This window comes from Delphinapterus leucas, chromosome 2, assembly GCF_059928025.1.
Source record: "Delphinapterus leucas isolate spDelLeu-1000000601 "Yukka" chromosome 2, BTC_Dleu_Yukka2, whole genome shotgun sequence".
Taxonomy (NCBI): Eukaryota; Metazoa; Chordata; class Mammalia; order Artiodactyla; family Monodontidae; genus Delphinapterus; species Delphinapterus leucas.
The window spans coordinates 152,819,403-152,840,323 of NC_143130.1; the positions used below are offsets into that span (position 1 = coordinate 152,819,403).

The following is a 20,921-nucleotide window of genomic DNA, read 5'->3' on the forward strand; positions in this document are numbered from 1 at the left end:
AGAAAAGACATGATTATTAGCTGGTGTGAATTACTCAACAAAGTGACAAAACTCAATTCCAGTCCACTCCTCTGGCAATTAATGTTACAGAACGTAAGTCCATGTGCCTGACGCACAATGAGGCCAAACAATACCAAAACGTTGGAGTTTGGAACAGAGAAAGGTTTATTGCAGGGCCATGCAAAGAGATTGGTGGCTCATGCCTTAAAAACCCCAAACTCCCCTAAAGCTTTCAGCAAAGCCCTTTTATAGGAAAGGTGAAGGGGGCGTGGTTAGTTGTTGCAAACTTCTTGATGTTAGATCCTTTTTAAAAAAAAAAAAATTATGTATTTATTTAGTCGGCGCCAGGTCCTAGTTGCAGCATGCTTGCGGGGATCTAGTTCCCCGACCCCCTGCATTGGGAGCGGGGAGTCTTACCCACTGGACCACCAGGGATGTCCCAGATCCTTTGTCCTTGAGGTCAGGTCAGGTCAAGGTCAGGTAACGATGTTCTCATAAATCTCCACCAAACAAATGTTATTCTCTGTTCCGGCCTGAAAGGGCAAGGTCCCAAGGCACAACTTTCACCCTCAGGGCCGGGTCCCCAGACCCTGCCCAGCCGTCATCACTGAGGGAGCAAGGCGTCCAGGACCCAACTGGCCCTCAGGCTCCTCAGGCCGCCCAAAAGGCGGAGGTCAGGTCCCACAGACTGAGACCCAGGCAGACTACCGCTGCCATTAGGTCGCAGAGACGCGCATGGGGGAGAGGTTCACCACTGCCTCAAGGCCTGGGCCCCGCCAGTGGGCAGCCTTGGCAAGGGCTCTGAAGCCCTACAGGACACAGCCCCCAGCCTGTCCTGGGGCTCCCCAGCGCACCTGCTGGCAGGAGGCTGCGGAGGGCCTGGAGGGCCCCAGGGAGAAGGCCGTGGTCTGATCCACCTCTTACCTCACTCCGCTGGAGGACCACGGCCGGTCGGACAGTTGATGGAGAAGGACCGCTAATCGCCTCTCTAACCTTCGCGCTTTGGGGTTCTCACGGTAACCGGTCGCCCAGAGTAACTGCGTGCGGCAAATGCTGCGCGCCAAAGGCTGCTCGCTGCCCCGCTCCACCACAGGATCCCGGGCAGGCTCAGGGGCTCGGTCCCGCCGAGGGGCCGGCGCCGCCTCAGCTGCCGTCTGACTTAGCAGCTGGGCTGGGGGAGGGGGCAGAGACCGGGGTCGCCCCCGGGCCCGCGTCGGAGCCAATCGGGCGGCTGGCTGCAGGAGGCAGCGGCGGCCGCACGCTCCTACATCATAGAGGCCCCGGGGTCCGGCCGGCGCGCCCTGCCCTATTACATTAATTTTGGAGACTGGACACTTTGTTAAGTGCCAGGTTCCTTCAGGGGCAGCCCGGTCCAGCCCACGCTGCACGAGCCAAAGAACTTCTGAGAGGCAAAACTAGGAAAATTCTTCCCCACATAAAGTTCCTGTGTGTCTGCTTTCGCTCTTGCTTTCAAAGGTCGGTCACTGATCGGCAGGACTTCGCGGCCCTCCAAAGAGTTATAGCAGGCTGCTCGGCCCCATGAGGCCTTAGGCTGCAGGTACGCAGCCTGTCGCTAGAGGGACTAGTTTCTAACCTTCTTCACAGCCCTCTGAAGTTGACCCGAGATCTGAAAAAAGCGCAAAATGGTGGTCTCATTTCCGGCTCTCCTGCGACCCTTCCGACTCTGTCGATGGGACCCGACACCCTGGGCGCGGTTGGCAGGGCCTACAAAGCTGAGGACCGGTGACCCGAACTCTTGGGCCCCTGCCAGGATGGCGGTGACAGTGACGCTGGAGCCCGCCGGCCGCTGCCGCTGGGACGAGCCGGTGCGCATCGCCGTGCGCGGCCTGGCCCCGGGACAGCCGGTCACGCTGTGCGCGTCCCTGCGCGACGAGAAGGACGCGCTCTTCCGAGCCCACGCGCGCTACTGCGCCGACGCCCACGGCCAGCTGGACCTGGAGCGCGCGCCCGCGCTGGGCGGCAGCTTCACGGGCCTGGAGCCCATGGGGCTCCTCTGGGCCCTGGAGCCCGAGAAGCCCTTGATGCGGCTGGTGAAGCGGGACGTGCGGACGCCTTTCGCCGTGGAGTTGGAGGTGCTCCATGGCCACGACCCGCAGGCCGGAGGGCTCCTGGGCCGGGCGGTGCACGAGCGCGACTTCCTGGCGCCGGGGGTGCGGCGCGAGCCCGTGCGCTCGGGCCGGGTGCGCGCGACGCTCTTCTTGCCGCCGGGTAAGCCCCCTGCTTCCCTGTTTATCTTGTCTGTGAGAGAGAAAGGCAGTAAGTAGGTAGCTCCCGACATTCCGAAGTCTGTGGGGCCTGAAAATTTCGAGTAGACAAGAATGGAACGTAAGGCTGGCTGGGGAGGTGGCTCTGCTGCTCCAAGACAGAGGTCAGAACGAAGACATCGCAAGGAAAGGGTAAAGACAGTTGTAATTAAAAAAAAAAAAAAGTATAAGGAGTTTCCAGTTTTTAAAGTTTTCTTTCTAAAGTTTCTCAGTTTTACAACTTTGCTTCTAACTCCCAGAGTATATTAAGATTTAAGAAAATTACCATGAAGGAAGAAGGCCTCTTGCTATGCACTGGAAATCTTCTGAATTATAGGCTAATTTTACCATTACATAAAAAGCAACAGGCCAGTGAAAAAGTTAAAAGATGCTTGTCCTGATTAGGATCAGGGAAATGCAAAGTAAAACTAAACAGTACACTCAACACCCTCAAAATTTAGAAGTCTAACATTACCAGTTTTTGACCAGTATGTGGAGGAAAAGGAACTCCCATACACTGCTAAAAGGAACACAGAATCCACCTGCCAATTCAGGGGACGTGGGTTCAAGCCCTGGTCCGGGAAGATCCCACATGCCGCAGAGCAACTAACCCAGTGCACCACAACTACTGAGCCTGCGCTCTAGAGCCCGTGAGCCACAACTACTGAAGCCTGCGCTCCACAACAAGAGAAGCCACCACACTGAGTAGCCCCTGCTCACCGCAACTAGAGAAAGCCCGCCAGCAGCAACAAAGACCCAAAGCAGCCAAAAATAAATAAAATAAATAATTGTTTTTAAAAAAGGAACACAATTATTCATCTACTCTGGAAAAAATTGCTTTTACTTAGAAAGTTGACTGTCATTCTACTCCTGGTACACCAATAGGTATTTATGTTTGTAAGAGCAAAAACAACTGGCAACAGCCTAAATGTCCGTCAGCAATAAAACTGATGAATAAATTGAGGTATATTTATAGCACAAAAGTAATTGAAATATAGTCACAAGAATCAAGGGACTTCCCTGATGGTCCAGTGGTTAAGAATCCACCTTCCAATGCAGGGGACACGGGTTCGATCCCTGGTGAGGGAACTAAGATCCCACATGCCGCAGGGCAACTAAGCCCGCGTGCCACAGCAACTAAGACCCCATGCAGCCCTAAATAAATAAATATTTTTTAAAAACCAAGAATCAAAATGGGTGAACCTCAAAAACAGTGTTGACGGAAACATCAAGTCCCCAAAGAACACATTCAGTATCATTACATTCAGATAAAATTCAAAAAATAGGCAAAATAAACAAAATGCCATTTAAGGAATACTTACAAGTAGTAAGACTGTGAAGAAAATCAAGAGATTGATAAAATTCAGAATAGTGGAAAGTGAGGGAAGGGAACAGGTACTGACAGGGCTTTGATGGTTAGTACTGAATTATTAAAGTTCTGCGTATAAAGTATTTGCCTTAAAAATAGTCCTTAAAATTTGCACATTAAATACAAACTTTTAATGTAAGTAGTGAAAATGTGACATAACTAGACTTATACACAGTAGGTAGCCTTTTTTTATTTTTTTTATTTTTTTTTGCGGTACGCAGGCCTCTCACTGTTGTGGCCTCTCCCATTGCGGAGCACAGGCTCCGGACGCACAGGCTCAGCGGCCATGGCTCGCGGGCCCAGCCGCTCCGCGGCATGTGGGATCCTCCCGGACCGGGGCACTAACCCGTGTCCCCTGCATCGGCAAGCGGACTCTCAACCACTGCCCCACCAGGGAAGCCCGTAGGTAGCTTTTTGAGTCTAGCATAATGTATTTGAGATTCATTCCTGTAGCTCCATATATTGGTAGTTCCTTCTTCTTGTGTCTTAGAAGTTTCCCATTAGATGGATGTGGCACAGTTTGTTTATTCTTTTGCCAGTTGGAGGACATTTGGGTTTCAAGTCTTTGGAGGTTAAGAATAAAGTCACTGGAAACGCTTGCATCCAAGTTTTTGTGTGAACACAAGTTTTCATTTTTCTTGGGTAAATACCAGGGAGTGAGATTGCTGGGTCATAACCTAAGTGTATGTTTAACTTTATAAGAAATTGTAAGCTGTCTTCCAAAGTGATTTTATCATTTTGCACCCCCACTGTTGCCCTTAAAAATAAAAGTTAGTTATTTGACTAACAAAAATGGGTTAATTTGGGAATAGCAGAGAATTGCAAATTGGAACAAGCAAGCTAAGGGCTAAAACCATAGGAAAGTGCAACAAAGCAAGGAGAAGAACGCTATTTTATAGAGAAAAAGGAGGAAGCTGGGAGGGGTTGTTTTGAACAAAAGTCCATCAGAGAAAAGAGAGTTTGGGATAATGGTGATTTTTCATTGTTGAGTTGTTGGGGTAGTCAGTTTCTTGGAAGGGAGGCCATTTACATCTTCTGCTGTTGGGGCCTGTAGTTGATGATTCTTTCCTGTTGATGATCTTTCTGTTGTGATCTGTAATTGACAATTCTTCCTATAATTGACATGGAGTGGTACTGCAGGAAAGCTCCCCAATTCTGTCCTCCTTACTCCATTGTAGTGAGGTTTCCCTTTGTTAGTTTTCACATTTCTCCCTTGTAATCACGATCTTTCTCCAAAACCATTGATGATCAAGAGTCAGTGGAGTGGCTTTTTGTCCTTCTGTGTCAGGAAGGACCTTTCCTGGGTGTCATGTCCCTTGTTAGAGGGAAACTGCACAGAGTGGAAACCTATTGAGGTCACATTTGAGTAACAAGGAGGGGTAGGAGGGAGAACTTTCAGGAACTTTCCGTCTATAGTCCATATTTCTTAAGACCCTAAGAACTAGAGATCATCTTTTGGTATATATCATTTTTACAGAGGTTTGACAGGAAACAAGTATAGAATCAAAAGTAACATGACAATTCCGAATTGTATGATGATTCTAAACCAGGATCCTAGGCCTGAAGATAGCCAACTGAACAAATATTTATTGGCACTTACTCTGATTTCGGGGAGAAAAGTTCTCCCTACTGAGGCGAACCCAGAGCCATGGATGCCTCCTGGAAGTCCCCGTTTAAAGCAGCCAGGAGAGCAAAATAGACTAGCGTATACAACAAGGGCCTAGTCAATCTAAAACAGTTAACCAAGTGCATTCAGGAAGGTACAGTGCAGGCATAAACATGAGGCAACAGCTAATGAACTCTTCGTGAAGACAGGAAAACTTCAAAGACATTTTAAAACAGTGTCTTACCTTAAAAGAACTGTTTGTAACCAAATGTGTTATTACTGGCATAGCATGTGAGGTTGCAAGTTCAGTTACCCTGAATTTGGATAAGAATCCAGAGTCAGTTAACAGTCCAGATGAAGAGACTAATGTGAATCCTGAACTTTCTAACAGTACTGGCCCTGACATCTTAGCAAAGCTGTCTGGTCAGATGTCGTGCACTTCGATTCTGGGAAATCTTTACTTTCAGGTCATCCTATGATGTGAGGTCCAGGGACGGTTTGGTGCTTTTTTTTAGATGTGTCATGTAAATGAAGAGTCTGTTCCCTGGAGTTTGTCAGCACAAAAGTTGGTTAGCACTACTTGAAAGGGGCCTTCCCAGTGGGGTTAAAAAAGTCTTTCTGGAGGTGTCTTTTTCAAGAGGAAATCTCCAGAATACAAGGTATGATGCTTAAGGTTTTCATCTCCTGGGATTGCTCTGTGACAAGATTGCTCTACCAAAGCTTGATTATTTTTAATGGAAGCAACTAGGTCTTTACAGTATGAAATATACCTCCTCTTATCAGCTGTGAATCAAAAGAGGCAGGGGCCAGGTGCATTGGATGTCTTGTGACTATCTCAAAGGGTGAGAGTTTATGAGTTCCAAAGGGGGTGGATCTGAGATTTAGAAGGACCAATGGCAATGCTTTTGGCCAAGGTATTTGAAGGGTTTGTACGAATTTTGCCAATTTAGTCTTTTTAAAAATTTTTATTTATTTATTTATTGGCTGCGTCGGATCTTAGTTGTGGCCCTTGGGATCTTTGTTGCGGCATGCAGACTTCTTAGTTGCAGCATGTGGACTGTTAATTGTGGCATGCATTCGGGATCTAGTTCCCTGACCAGGGATTGAATCCCCCTGCATTGGGAACACGGAGTCTTACCCACTGGGCCACCAGGGAAGTCCTGCCAATTGAGTCTTTGTTGTTGTTTTTTTGGCTGCACTGGGTGTTCATTGCAGGCTCTAGAGCACAGGCTCAGTAGTTGTGGTGCACGGGCTTAGTTTTAGTTGCTCTGTGGCATGTGGGATCTTCCCGGACCAGGGCTTGAACCCATGTCCCCTGCATTGGCAGGTAGATTCTTAACCACTGCGCCACCAGGGAAGTCCCTTTAAATTATTATTTTATTTTATTTTATTTTATTTGCGGTACGTGGGCCTCTCACCGCTGCGGCCCCTCCCGCTGTGGAGCACAGGCTCCGGACATGCAGGCCCAGCAGCCACGGCCCACGGGCCCAGCCGCTCCGCAGCATGTGGGATCTTCCCGGACCGGGGCACGAACCCGTGTCCCCTGCATCGGCAGGCAGACCCCCAACCACTGCGCCACCAAGGAAGCCCTAAATTATTTTTAACCACAAAAATAGTACATGCTCTTTGTAAAAATCTGTGGGGCTTTGAGGCCCCAGGTATAGCGGGGAATGTGGGTTTAGCCTATGCCACAGTCTGGATCTTTGAAGACCAGAGCCGTTCAACATTTCTGATTGTCAACAGAAAACTCTGACATCACCAAATAGGTAAAAATGGCTTTTGACGCCACTGCAAAGAGTTTCAAGTATAGTTTAGTTTTGTGTTTTGTTTCTTCCCAAGGACCTGCACCCTTTCCTGGGATTGTGGACATTTCTGGAACTGGACGTGGCCTTCCGGAATATCGAGCTAGTCTGCTGGCTGGGAAGGGTTTTGCTGTGATGGCTCTGGCTTATTATAACTATGAAGACCTCCCCAAGAGCATAGAGAACCTCCACCTGGAGTACTTTGAAGAAGCTATGAACTACCTGCTTAATCACCCTCAGGTTGGAACTTCCTCTAATTTTTATGTTCTGCGTTATTAGTTCTCCTTCTCTTAAATGCTCTTGGTTTTCACAGAACTTGACAAATTCATGACAGCCCTTTCCTGCCCCCAACACACACTGCCTTTCATAGTCACTTTTCCCAGACAGTTTCCATGCAATTAGATGTTGCCGTAATAGATTTCCTGCTAGTAAAGATGTCCCAATTGGAATTATGGAATTTTAAATTCCAGTATTTTATACTATTTCATTACAAGCCCAAACACATTGAGAACCCTGGGTTTGACACAGGAAAAGGGGAAGGAGATCAGTGTCTCTAGTTTAAATGTTTGTGTTTAATAAACCTCTCCTCCATGTGCCCCTCTGAGAGCAGAGGATTCAGTTTTAAAGAAGAACCTGGTGACAAAGAACCTAGGTAGTACGGAGCATTTGGAGGGCTCAGGATATCAGAGGATTAGAAGATAGACCTTGCTTATTTTATAATTCAATCAGAGCTCAAAGGAGATGGAAGTGCTGGAGCTCTTAGAAAATGTGATGGGGTGTAGTGGAACCAGCACAATATGTTTGATAGAGAAAAGTTAAATTTGAGGTTTGATTTTGCCACTTAACTAGCTTCATGACCTTGGGGCCTCTGTTTCTTCCTCTCAAAAGTTGGGATGACAGTAATATCCCATTCCGAGTATCTTTATGAGAAATAAGTGGCTGAAAACAGTTAAGGGTGCTCTTGTAGAAACCATAACAAAGACAACAACAAAAAAAGTGCTGTTGAGAGGTCAATAAAAAGGCATTTGTAACAGAAGAGTTTGGTAATTGACAAGAAGAGTCCTTATAGAATAGGGCAAACCCAAATTACCCTGGAGGGGATTGAGTAGAAAATGAAGAAAGAAAATAACCACAAAGTTTCCCACAAGTTTTGCTGTGAAAGGGAGTAGAAAACTGGGGCAGAGTGGATTTAAGCTCAAAGGATTGTTATTAAAATGTAAGAGGTACTAGAGCTTGGGGTACACTGATGGGGATGAGCCAGTAGAGAGGAAAGTTATGAAGGAGAGAGAGAAGGAGGAAGTAATTGCAGGAGCAAAGTCCCTGAGGATGAGAATAGATGGGATCCCAAGCACAAGCAGAGGGTGGCCTTGAATTAGAGATACTTTGGAAACAGGAGGGAAGGAGGAGAGCTTGATTCATGTAGAACTAAGTTGACTTGGAAGGGAAAATTGAGGACAAGTTCCTACCTGATAGCTTCTATTTTTAGTGAAGGGGAATAGGGGTTAAAGGGGCTTACAGAGGTAGGAGACAAGGTGGAATGGCCTTTTGGAGAAGTGGAAAGCAAACATCAGGGAAGCAGAATTGAGGGGCAGTATGGATGCTTATTTGAAATCTGTGGTCATGACATGAAAGTAAGATCTGTCCGGGGCTTCCCTGGTGGCGCAGTGGTTAAGAATCCACCTGCCGATGCAGGGGGCACGGGTTCGTGCCCCGGTCTGGGAAGATCCCACATGCCGCGGAGTGGCTGGGCCCGTGAGCCATGGCCGCTGAGCCTGTGCTCCGCAACGGGAGAGGCCACAACAGTGAGAGGCCCACAAAAAAAAAAAAAAAAAAAAAAAAAAATCTGTCCTCACGAGCATATATATATATATAAAATTAATTTTTGGCTGTGTTGGGTCTTTGTTGCTGCGTGCAGGCTTTCTCTAGTTGTGGCAAGTGGGGCTACTCCGTTGCGGTGCGCAGGCTTCTCGTTGCGGTGGCTTCTCTTGTTGAGGTGCACGGGCTCTAGGCACACGGGCTCAGTAGTTGTGGCGCACGGGCTTAGCTGCTCCGCGGCATGTGGGATCTTCCTGGACCAGGGCTCGAACCCGTGCCCCCTGCATTGGCAGGTGGATTCTTAACCACTGCACCACGAGGGAAGCCCAACAAGCATGTATTTTTTTCTCCAGCAGTGTTCATTTGCACAAATGCAGGCCTGGAGGAAGTGAATAACAGGTGCTAACTGAGGTGAGCACTTTTCTAGGCGAGTAGGACCAAAGGGAGAGAGGTATTAAGGGAGTTAGGAGTGTTTGCAGGGGAGCGATAATAACAATGAAGCTTGAAATCTAAGCCGGATGAGGTGAGAAGTGAGAAAATGAGAGGTACTGATAGGGAAAAAATGGTAGTCAGGGTCTCAAAGAGGTGGGAGTGGGCAGTACGAGAATTGCTAAACTGGAGGTAAATAAGTTGGTGATTAGAGAGTAGAATGCTTGAAGCTGATGTTTTGGAGATGATGTACTTATTGATGACTTGACTTAGGTTATGACAATGGGAGTGTGTGTCTGAGGTCGGGGAGAGAAAAAGATAATGGGAGGTTTGGAGGTCAAGGAACTGAGAGGCCAAAGTATTTAGTTGTCATCCACATGGTTGAAGACACCAGGAATGGTGATGGAGAAATTGTGGAAAGCAAGGTAGAGAGGAAGGATAAGTCAGTATCCCAAGGCTGCAAACCCTGATAAGTGAGAGAGCCCAGATCCACGCTCAGTTCTAACCGACTCTCAAGTCCAGGCGCTACTCGCCACACTGCACTGTTCATGGACTCATTCTCCTTTTCCCTTTGGCCTTTTCTCAGGTAAAGGGCCCAGGGGTAGGGCTGCTTGGGATTTCCAAAGGAGGCGAACTCTGCCTCTCCATGGCCTCGTTCCTGAAGGGCATCACCGCGGCTGTCATAATCAATGGCTCTGTGGCCAGTGTCGGCGGAACCTTACACTACAAGGGTGAGACACTGCCGCCTGTGGGTGTCAGCCGAAGTCGACTCAAGGTGACCAAAGATGGCCTAACAGACATTTTGGATGTCCTGAACAGCCCTTTGGAAGGACCTGATCAGAAGAGCTTCATTCCTGTGGAAAGGGCTGAGTGTGCCTTCCTATTCCTTGTGGGTCAGGATGACCACAACTGGAAGAGTGAATTCTATGCTAATGAGGCCTCTAAACGCTTGCAGGCCCATAGTAAGGCGAAGCCCCAGATCATCTGTTACCCAGGGGCGGGACACTACATTGAGCCTCCTTACTTCCCCATGTGCCGGGCTTCCCTGCACACCTTGGTGGGCAGTCCTGTCATCTGGGGAGGGGAGCCCAGGGCTCATGCCAGGGCCCAGGTGGATGCTTGGCAGCAGCTCCAGACTTTCTTCCACAAACACTTGGGTGGGGAAAAGGCGACAATCCCAGGAATGCTGTAATCGTTTATCCCAGGGACAGCTGCCACAATTAGTGTATATGTGTAGTTTTTTTCTTTTTAATAATTACTTCAGTGTTAAAGTGAATGTACCAAGAAATTTTCAAGATATTTATAAATTACATACTTTTTCAGTTGTTTGGGAGGAGAGTGATTCTACAGAAAACACAACAGATGGAGAAAGCATGCCCTTTAGTGTCTAACAACACACAACTGACAAGGCTTTAGCTCTGAAAGGAAAAGAGTAACACCTGGTACACAATTGGTGCTTAGTTATTATTTGAATAATTTATTATTGATTTTGTTTAATAATTAATTTATAAATAAATGATTACCTACTGTGGAAGAAAAGCATATAAAATATCAAAAATACTATCAGATCTGAGTTTCTAATTTAAGAATGGAAGTGAACATCTTAGCTGTAAATTACTATACTAGTTATAGAACTACTTAGATGAAAAAAAATTACTAAAAATTTTCAAAGCAAGTATGGTTTTAGTTCTTTGATATCTTCTCCTTGAATGAGTAAGCATTCTCCTCATGCAAGTGTATTTTAAGTTATTTTTGTATCTTCACATATGGACCTTTGTGAACTAGTTATTTTGAAAGCTGGTAAAACATTTAGATGAATTTCATAAGTGACTTTAATAATGGTTAGCGTGCAAATAAATTATTCAGTTTTGTACCACTTGATATAAATAGTTCCATATTAAACTTACTAAACTTTTCTAAAGCTTAATGTGTTTAAAATAAAAAACACCTTAATTTGTGATATGGTATTCCAGTTCCTCAACTTTCTTTTTCAGTAAAGCAATTCCTGACAGGTGTTTTTTCTCAAAATTCAAAAACAGTACAGAACTCTTTTTGTTTTGCCAGCTGTTTTTTTCTTCTATACCATTGTGAGGCAGGTGTCATCTTCATTTTACAGATGAGGAAACTGAGACTCAGTACCTGCATGGTACCTCTAGAGCTGGGGCCCCGGCTCCCCACATCAAGTTTCTTCTCTCTTGAGCCCATCCATGCCCTGTGCAGGGCAGCAGCCCCAGCCACAGGCAAAGGAAGTGGCTTGTCTTTCTCCTGCCTAAGTTCTCAGGGGAGTTCCTGGACTTGCAGTGCGAGGGTAGGGGTATTTCAGGGCACTGATGTTGAAAGAGTAGATCTGGAACCGTGTTTAAACCCTTGACATAGTAGTATGGTTTTGCGGGAGCTGACAGGCAACTCAAAATGCCTACACTCCTTCCCTTGATTGTTAACAATGTGTATGTGATTTGCCCTCCTCTTCCTCTTTCCTCTCTTTGTATCTCTCTTTCTGCTACTTTCTGTAAACAGCGTCTTCCGTGACACTTGAAGGAATCGCGCCATCTATCAAGCTGGAGTGTCAGTCTTCTCTAGATGCTGATCATGAGTGATAAAAGGCAGAAGCAGCAGAAATTTGGGGGCCAATTAATGATGAAGTTAAATTGTAGACCATGTATTTCAAAAGACAGAAAGATGATTTCCTCTTTAAATTCTCTTGAGTAGCAGGATCTAAGAAAAGGGGAAATAGAGACACCGTAAGCACGTGTTCTGGAGGGGAGAGTGAAACTACATACTATGATGTGAAGATTAGAAAAGAATTCAGAGTGATAGTGGCTTTTGATATGGGTCTTAACTGATAGGATCTCTTTTTCTCGAATCTAGAGTAATAAAAATTCATAGAAAACTTGGAAAATAGAGAAAATTATTCACTAGAAAAGGAGTTGCATATAATCCATTCACTAGAAACTAGCACACTTAACATTTTAGAATACTTCCATTTTCCTCTAGGCTTGTTGTTGTGTGTATTGAGTTTTTACTCAATTAAGTGTACATCCGTTTTACCTCAGTATTGTATGATGTTTTTCTTACCATGTTATTATATTCTTCAAATACATGACTTTTTAAAAACAGTGATATGTATTCCATTGATTGGTGCTACAACCCTTCATTTAATCAATCCCCTATTGTTAGCCCTTGACATTGTTGATAGTTTTTCTTTATAAAGTCCGTTCCTATGGTGAAGGGACATATACATGTATAAGTCTTTGTGTATCACTGATTATTTCTTTAAGAGAGATTCTTTGAAAAGAAATTACTGGGTCAAACTTCTGAACAGTATTATGATCCTTTCCTATGCATACCAGAAACAATCAAGTACACCATCAAAGACACTGTATGAGACACAGCCATGTTGTCAATACTGGTGTGATGTGTGTGTATAGGTGTGCGCGTGTCTAATTTTTATAATTTTATAAACTTTATAGGTTGAAAAGAGAATCTCATATTGTTGTGCTTTGTTGTTGTTAGTGAGGTTGAATATTTCCCTCTCTTATTGGGAAAATATTTGTATTCCTTTTAATCTACATTTCCCATTCCTTTAGAATGTTCACCTGTTTCTTCATGACCTAGAGCAGCATTTCATTATGTATTTCAGAGGTAGATAATTCTAATATATGTTGGCAACATTATATTACCGTGTTATTTGCCATTTAAACTATGTGTATGTGTGTGAATATATGTGTGTCAGGTTTTGCAAGATGGACTTGATGACGGAAGGTGGAAATGATAAGAAATATGTGTACTGGTCTCTGCCTGTACCTTTCTCCCAACTTCCAGCACAGAGCTCCTAAACCCTTGTAAATTCCTAACTGATAAAAGCACTAGTAGCATCTTTTGTTCTATCGAGGCAACTTCTGGGTGGGCTCCTGGATGGCTCCTGGATGGGGACTGGTAACCAGAAAGACCAATCCATGATTAGAAGCTTGGAATTTTCAGCCGTCTTGCCCCATTCTCCAGAGGAGAGCAGGGCCAGAAACTGAGTTAATAATTGATCATGCCTATGTGAGGAAGCCGCCAGAAAATCCCAATAGTATGGGGTCTGGAGAGCTTCCAGGTTGGCAAACACTACCACACAGGCAGGGTGATGCACCCCAACTCCACAGGGACAGAAGTTCCTGTAGTCGGGACCTTCTCAGACCTCGCCCCACACGTCTCTTTATCTGGCTGTTCCTTTATATCCTTTGTGATTTCCTTTAATAAGGTAGTTGATGTAAGGGTTTCCCTGAGTTCTGCGAGCTGCTCTAGCAAATTAGTTGAACCTGAGGAGGAGGGGGTTGTGGAAACCTCGGATTTCTTGCCAAATCACACAGAAGTTGTGGGTACCCTGGGGACCTATTACTTGCAGTTGGCAGCTGAGGAGGGGTGAGAGCAGTTTTGTGGGACTGAGCCTTTAACCTCAGGGAACTGACACCATCTCCAGGTAGATAGTGTTAGGACTGAATTAAATTGTAGGACATCCAGATGGTTGTCTCAGAGATCTGCCTGGTGTGGAGATAAAAACCTCCACACGTGTGGTAACCAGCAGTGTCAAAGTGCAGTGTTCTGTGTGAGTAGTAAAGGAGACACATAGAAAAGAAAGACACAGGAGGAGAACTGTAGGTTTTTCCTTATATACAGAAGACATTTTAGGAAGTCAAAATAACAGGCTCAGTGGTGGAAAACTCAAGTGTGTTCAAGTATAGTTGTCCATGTTAGAGCATAGGGTACACATAAAATAGCAGTGTGCAAACACTACAAAAGGAGGAGAATGCTGTGTGATAGACAGTCTTAACTGTGTTTAATTGTACAGGCAAAGGGAGACCTTAAAGATTGGTAAGAAAGAGGGTGATATAGTTGCCACTGTACTTTAGAAAAAGTATATGGTGTGAAGTACCCACATGGACACTATTGCAATAGTGAAGGATTCTACTGCAGTGCCTTATGGGAAGAGTGGACCCTTTCTATCTTACACACTTTATAGGATCTCAAAATTTCTTGATACTTTCTAGTTAAACCTAGAAGCTGTAGGGAGGGAGGAGCACTGTTCCTTTTCCTAAAAGAGGTTTCATTCTGAACAGTACTTGGACACCAATTCTGCATGGACATCAGTTTGGATCTGGAGAAGCCCCAGGGGTAAAAACTAATCAAACCTCATTTTAGGAGAGGACAGTGCTCTTCAGGCTTCTTCATCCAGCCACTGACTGGACCACATCTAGCTAATCAGACCCCCTTGACATCATCTGTTACCTCAACAGTATCCCTTTGTTTGTGCTCTATTTCAATACCTGTTATTCTTCGAATATCAACAAAATTTCTACTAGGAATGCATGTGGTTTTACCTTATCTCACCTGTGTAGGGGAGGAAAATTTTTTACCTATACTCTTTTGGAGTTTCTGAGTAGGCTTGAGAATAAAATTGACACAAGACAGATTAATAAGAGAAAAGAATACTAAGTTGTTTTTTTTTACATGAACATCAAGGTCTCAACAAGGAAATGAAGACCGAGGAAGTGGAAAAACCGAAGTATTTATACAGTAGTTTGAAGAGAGTGCAAACTGTGGAAAAGTAAAAAATACGGGGAAAGTAAAGGAAGAGAAATTATCGTGACAGTCATGTGCAGAATTCTCTCAGCCTTGACTCCTATTTCTGGTGATAAGACTGAACTTTCCTCCCGTATAGGGAGGCACCGCTCACAAGGGAGTCTCCTCTTCTGCTTTCAAGGAAAATACGGGGGATAAGTGCCCTTCTTGCGCCTGCTGTTTTTCAAGTGCCTTTAGCTCTGGTCAGTATGCCAAAGTGACATATTTTGGGGTGGCATCCGCTGAACCCTTCACCTGAATTGTTTCCACAGTGTCTCTCATCCCCACTTGACTTTGAGAACTGAAGATAAACTGAGGGAGAATTTTCATCTTGCTGTGAAATACTGTGTGCTTAATTTCTTCATGTTTCCTAACATGTTTTTTTATTTATTATTTATTATTATTAGTCCCATATTATTATTAGTTACTTATTTATTATTTAAATAATATATTTATTATTTAAATATTATTATTACCCCCATATTATTATTTATTATTTAAATAATATATTTATTATTTATATATTATTAATAATTTATTTATTATTTAAATAATATATTTATTATTTTATTATTATTTATTATTAGTCCCATATTATTATTATTATTTAAATATGTTATTTATATATTATTAATTATTATTATTATTATTAGTCCCATATTTTCCTTCTGTAATTTCAAAAAAATTCCTTTCTTGTTCTAACTTCTAGAAAGCCACCAATACCGTAATGGGTCTCCTCCACTGCTCTCAGGGATGTTGTCAAGTGCTTACCCAGCAAACATTACCCCTCCTCCTGGTATAAGACTTCCGGATTTTCATTCAGGAACTGGCCATCCTCTGCAGCTTTGGGCATCAGGGAAAGCTAACTCCACCCTGATGGCAAGGGCAATGATGGTCATCCCTGTTGGGTTTAAGTCAATCTCAACATTCCATCCAGGGGAAAGTATGTAATTTAGGTGACATACTTGGAATTCTGGATTTTCTCCCTCCCATTAAACATGAACGAAGATGCAGGAAGCCCCAGTTATTCCACCAGTCACCATGTGGCACTGTGACTGTCAGAGCGGACAGAAGGAAATCGTTCTTGGTGTCATCATTGAGCGATCGGATCAATCAAATATGAAGCCAGACCTATTCCTGACTTTCTATCAAATAAATTTCCTTATATTTTTAAAGGCTTTATTTTTTTGAGCATGTTTAGGTTCACACTAAATTGAGAAGAAGGACAGATATTTCCCATAGACCCCCTTCCCCCACATATGCACAACCTCCCTCACCATCAACATCCCACACCAGAATGCTACATTTATTACAACCGATGATGCTACATTGACCCATTATTATTACCCAAAGTCCCTAGTTTACATTAGGGTTACCTCTTGGTGGTGTACATTCTATGGGTTTGGACAAATGTATCGTAACATGAATCTACCCTTATTGTACCATACAAAATTGTTTCACTGCCCTAAAAATCCTCTGTGTTTCACCTATTCAACCCTCCCTCCCTCCAACCTCTGGCAACCACTGATCTTTTTACTGTCTCCATGTTTGTTTTACCTTTTCCAGAGTGTCACAGGGTTGGAATCATACAGAATGCAGCCTTTTTAGATTGGTGTCTTTCACTTAGTAATATGCATTTAAGGCTCCTCCATGTCTTTTCATAGCTTGATAGCTCATTTTCTTTTTATTCCCGAATAATATTCCACTGTCTGGAAGTACCGAAGCTTGTTTATCCATTCACCTACTGAAGGACACCTTGGTTGCACCCAAGTTTTGTCACACTCCTCACATTTTGAAGCAAGTTAGGCACCAGTCTTCACTAGCTCTTATTTAAGCCTTGACTTATGGATCCAGGCTTTTTTCTATGATGTAGCTTTGCCAACTGGAACATCTGCAGTGGCTTCCAAAATTAGCATGGAAAGGAAAGTATATAGGGAATCATGTTTTATGACCAGCCCAGGGGGTATCATTTTTGCCCTCACCCCACTGGTAGAACTTAGTCATCTAAACCTACCGAACTACAGAGGAGGCTGGGAAATATTATCCTGTTTTCCAGGAAAGAGAAATAAACTGGTAGTGTTAATTAATTTAAAAGTGTATGCAGGATGGTTGTGGCATTGGGAACCAGTCAGACTCTTCTGCAAACACACCCTAACTGAGCTACAGGCCCCTGGGACACTTAGCCCCAGGTAATACTTGAGACCACACTCAATAAAATGTGAAGAATCTGGTTAGGGAAGCTTTCTACTGGTAAGTATATAGGCTTAAAATCTCCACAGTAGACAGGGGATGGGGGTGGGGGAGGTGGACAGGAGAAAAGGCAGCTCTGACCAGGGAGGGGACTATACTAAATAAATATCTCCGGTTTAAGGAGAAAGGAATAAAGTCCTCCTTTTTTAATAGGACAGAGAGGTTGTCCCCAGTGAGTCAGCATGTTCAGTGACCTGAAATTAAGCCTGATAGTGACATTCACATACCCCACACATTTATATAGAAGCTACAGTCACTTCCCATTCAGGAGAAGGCTGCTGGGGCAAAAAACTTCTACAACTGCAGAAGAAACATGCAAGCTACGTAAATCAGTGAGTCTAACCCTTCATTTGTGAATATAAATGGACCATGAGGAAAAACCAACAGCATGAACCATAAGGACCACATTGAGCAAATAGAACCACTGACCCAAGAATAAACACAGATTATCCAGGAAACCATATACAACTTAGAAAAAACTCTCACTGACATCCTCAGATATGATATTTGAGAATATTTTAGCAGAAAACAAGAAAAAGTTGCAAGTTTTAAAAATCAGAGAAAAAGAATTTATTGGAAATTACAAATATGATTGCTGAGACACACAATTCAGTAGATGAGCTGAAAAACAAAATGGACACGACTAATAGCCAAATTAGGGATTCGGAAGGAAGACTTAAAATCTCTCACAATTTGCTGAAGCAAGAGGTGGGAAATATGTGAGAAAAAATTAAGGCATAGAAGATTGTAACACATACTCTGCTCTACTAGCAGCAATGGTCTTGGTTTTGGATTAACAAATTTACAAAACAGAAGAGGCTTCACCCAGCACCAAGTTTACTTAGATTTAAGAATTCAGAAAAAGAGAAAACAAAGCCACAGTATAAAGTCATGCACTCAGGAGGCATGTGGTCACATAAGATGAGGCTGAGTATATGCAGACAACTTCTGGCTTCAGATTAAAAGGCTCTATACAGAAATGAAGAGAAAGCCGTTAAAAATGTCCAATTGTGGGGGGCTTCCCTGGTGGCGCAGTGGTTGAGAGTCCGCCTGTCGATGCAGGGGACACGGGTTCGTGCCCTGGTCCGGGAAGATGCCACATGCCGTGGAGCGGCTGGGCCCATGAGCCATGGCCGCTGAGCCTGCGCGTCTAGAGCCTGTGCTCCACAACGGGAGAGGCCACAACAGTGAGAGGCCCGCGTACCGCAAAAAAAAAAAGTCCAATTGTGTACTGAAGAATTAACACTACCAAACAAGAGGGCTGGTCATTACCCTTGGCTACTAGAAGGTGATCTCTAGGCTTCTGGAATGCCTGAAAGCAGTATCTTTGCTCGGGGGCCTTGGGTCACACTGGATGATTTAGGGTGGGGGCTGCCCACACCTTAGGGTAGGGACTGGCCACACCAGAAAGACCAATAGTGTGATTTAGACCAGAGGCTTTGGGTGTCATTCCACCGGCAGACTGAAGACTGAGATCAACCATGTGGACAATCATGTGGATCAATCAATCATGCCTACATAATGGAGCCCCAATACAACTGAACAGTGGGGTTCAGGTGAACCTCCTGGTTGTGCAAATTACTGCACATCAAGGCCAGGAGAGTAACACGTCTTGACCTCACAAGAGAAAACAACATAAGCTCCATGTTAGGAACATGCCTGGACTCTGCCCTGTACACATCTTCCCTTGGCTGATTTTCATATGTATCTTTTCTTGTAGTAAGTCATAACCAGGGATATGGAAGCTTTCATTGTGTTCTGTGAGTCCTTCTAGGAAAATTATTGAAACTGTGGGTAGTTTTGGGAACCCTTGCTTCACCCAAACTTACTATTGGTGTCAAAAGTGAGGGTGATCTTTTTAAAGAACTGTTCCCTCTAACTCTGTAGTTCACCCCAAACTCCTTGCACCAATCATAATGAAGTGGATAATTTATCTTTTCTTTGGCTGCCTAGCATCTGAACCCCCTTTCTAAGTTAGTCCAGTTTCCTTAGTCTTATGAGACTTGCTGGGATACAAAGCCCAACTATCACAACAGAATTTAGGAACAGCATTAAGGCTAGAGATGGTTGGTTAGTGACAGAAAATCCCCCCAAAAGTGGGTTAAACAAGATAGAATTAATTTCTCCTTCACAAAAATTGCAGGTAAGGGGCACAGGGCAAGGATTATTTTCTACCGTGTCAGGCACCCAAGCTCTGCTGTCCTTACTAAGTAGCTTCCACATCATGGTATAAGGAAAGCTAGCTGCTCCAGCTCCAGCTATCATGTACGATTCCAGCCAGCAGGAAGAAGAAAGGGGCAGGGGAAGGGCGCGCTATCTCCCTTGAGAATACTTTCCCAAACTTTCACATTCTACTTCTGCCTCTATGCTATTGGTCAGAACTTTGTTACATGACCACATCAAGCTGCAAGGGAGGTAGGGAAATATAGTCTTTATTCCTGGTAGTCACATACTCATAAAATATGCAATCCAGCAAGACGTCAGAATAGTCACAGACATTTATATATCTAACAATATAGTTTTAAATACATAAAGCAAACACTTTAGAAATACGATAAGAAACTTAAAGTTCTACAATAATCATATACATATTTAAACTCTCAGAAACTGACAGATGTAAGGTAAGCAATAAGTAAATCTCTATAATATGAACTACATAAATAATAAATTTGATTAGATAAGATAGAGCAAGAAAGAGAGTAGGAAACTTTGCTCGCAACAGATGATACATATTCTTTTCAAATACTACTGGAATATTTATAGAAGTTGACAATGTATAAAACATTAAAAAATTCAACAAAGTCTCAATAGTAGAAATGATCCAGACTTTATTCTCTAAATACTACACAAGGAAATCGAAATAAACAAAAAGTTACAATCCACTTGGAGCATTAACACCTTTCTGGGAGAGATGAAAAGTGGAAGTTTAAACACTTGGGAAAACACAGGGGTTGCTAATACCTCTATCTTCTAAAGTCACAGATTTAATTGAAAGGTGATGAAACAAGAAATAAAGACTTAAATATATTATTTAAAATTATAAATGAAACCAAAAGAAAAGCCCAAAATACTAATACATTTATCAAAAACTGGGAGGAAGAAGAAAGAGTAAGTAGAATGTTCATGAGACAGTGAACAATTCTAAAATGCAAAAATTAAGAAATAGAGAAAGAGGGCTTCCCTGGTGGCACAGTGGTTAAGAACCCCCCTGCCAATGCAAGGAACACAGGTTTGAGCCCTGGTCCAGGAAGATCCCACATGCCGTAGAGCAACTAAGCCCGCGCGCCACAACTACTGGGCCTGCGCTCTAGAGCCCACAAGCCACAACTAGTGAGCTCGCGTGCCACAATACTGAAACCCGCGCACCTAGAGCCCATGCTCCACAACAAGAGAAGCCACCCAATGAGAAGCTTGCACACCGCAACGAAGAGTAGCCCCCTCTCTCCGCAACCAGAGAAAGCCCGTGCACAGCAACAAAGACCCAATGCAACCATAAATGAATGAATGAATGAAATAGAGAAAGAGGCATAGTGTCTAATATACTGGAGGTAACCATAAAAAGAAGTGAAAACAGAAAATAGAGATAGTTAAAAGAGGTTGCTCAAAGAACATAAGACTTTGTGACAGACGAGGGGAGGAAAAGAAGACTTCTGATTTGCATTTTAAGTTCTTTCCTATGCTTATACTTATTACAATGTGGGAATTACTTCAGAAAAAGTTAAAAATTTCAATTTATACAAAAGCTGCTTCTAAATAACTTGGATTAAAAAGGAGCTAAAGGA

General features: G+C 43.8%; 3 protein-coding genes across 7 annotated transcripts in view; 2 read left to right on the plus strand and 1 right to left on the minus strand.

The window, feature by feature from the left end:
- Positions 1-965, plus strand: part of RIOX1 (ribosomal oxygenase 1) — a 31,680-nt gene extending 30,715 nt beyond the window's left edge. For all 4 annotated transcript variants that reach the window (XM_089906205.1, XM_089906206.1, XM_089906204.1 and 1 more), the window contains exon 2: positions 1-965. This exon is cut by the window's left edge. The gene's annotated coding sequence lies outside the window, so the exon portion shown is untranslated.
- Positions 1-20,921, minus strand: part of HEATR4 (HEAT repeat containing 4) — a 95,778-nt gene that overhangs the window by 64,220 nt on the left and 10,637 nt on the right. The window contains 1 exon segment of the mRNA XM_022576613.3: positions 1-20,921. This exon segment is cut by the window's left edge and continues 8,594 nt beyond it; it is cut by the window's right edge and continues 10,637 nt beyond it. The gene's annotated coding sequence lies outside the window, so the exon portion shown is untranslated.
- On the plus strand, positions 1,510-17,141 carry LOC111176277 (acyl-coenzyme A thioesterase 1-like). 2 transcript variants are annotated; one of them, XR_016391818.1, is made up of 4 exons: positions 1,510-2,229; positions 7,079-7,281; positions 9,872-15,092; positions 15,599-15,701. XR_016391818.1 is itself a non-coding variant. In XM_022576615.3 (3 exons), the coding sequence occupies exons 1-3, from the start codon at positions 1,644-1,646 to the stop codon at positions 10,475-10,477; spliced, it is 1,395 nt and encodes a 464-aa protein (XP_022432323.1). In that variant the 5' UTR covers positions 1,510-1,643; the 3' UTR covers positions 10,478-17,141. The 2 variants fall into 2 exon arrangements, 1 of the variants encoding a protein (XP_022432323.1); XM_022576615.3 differs by having other exon boundaries at positions 9,872-17,141.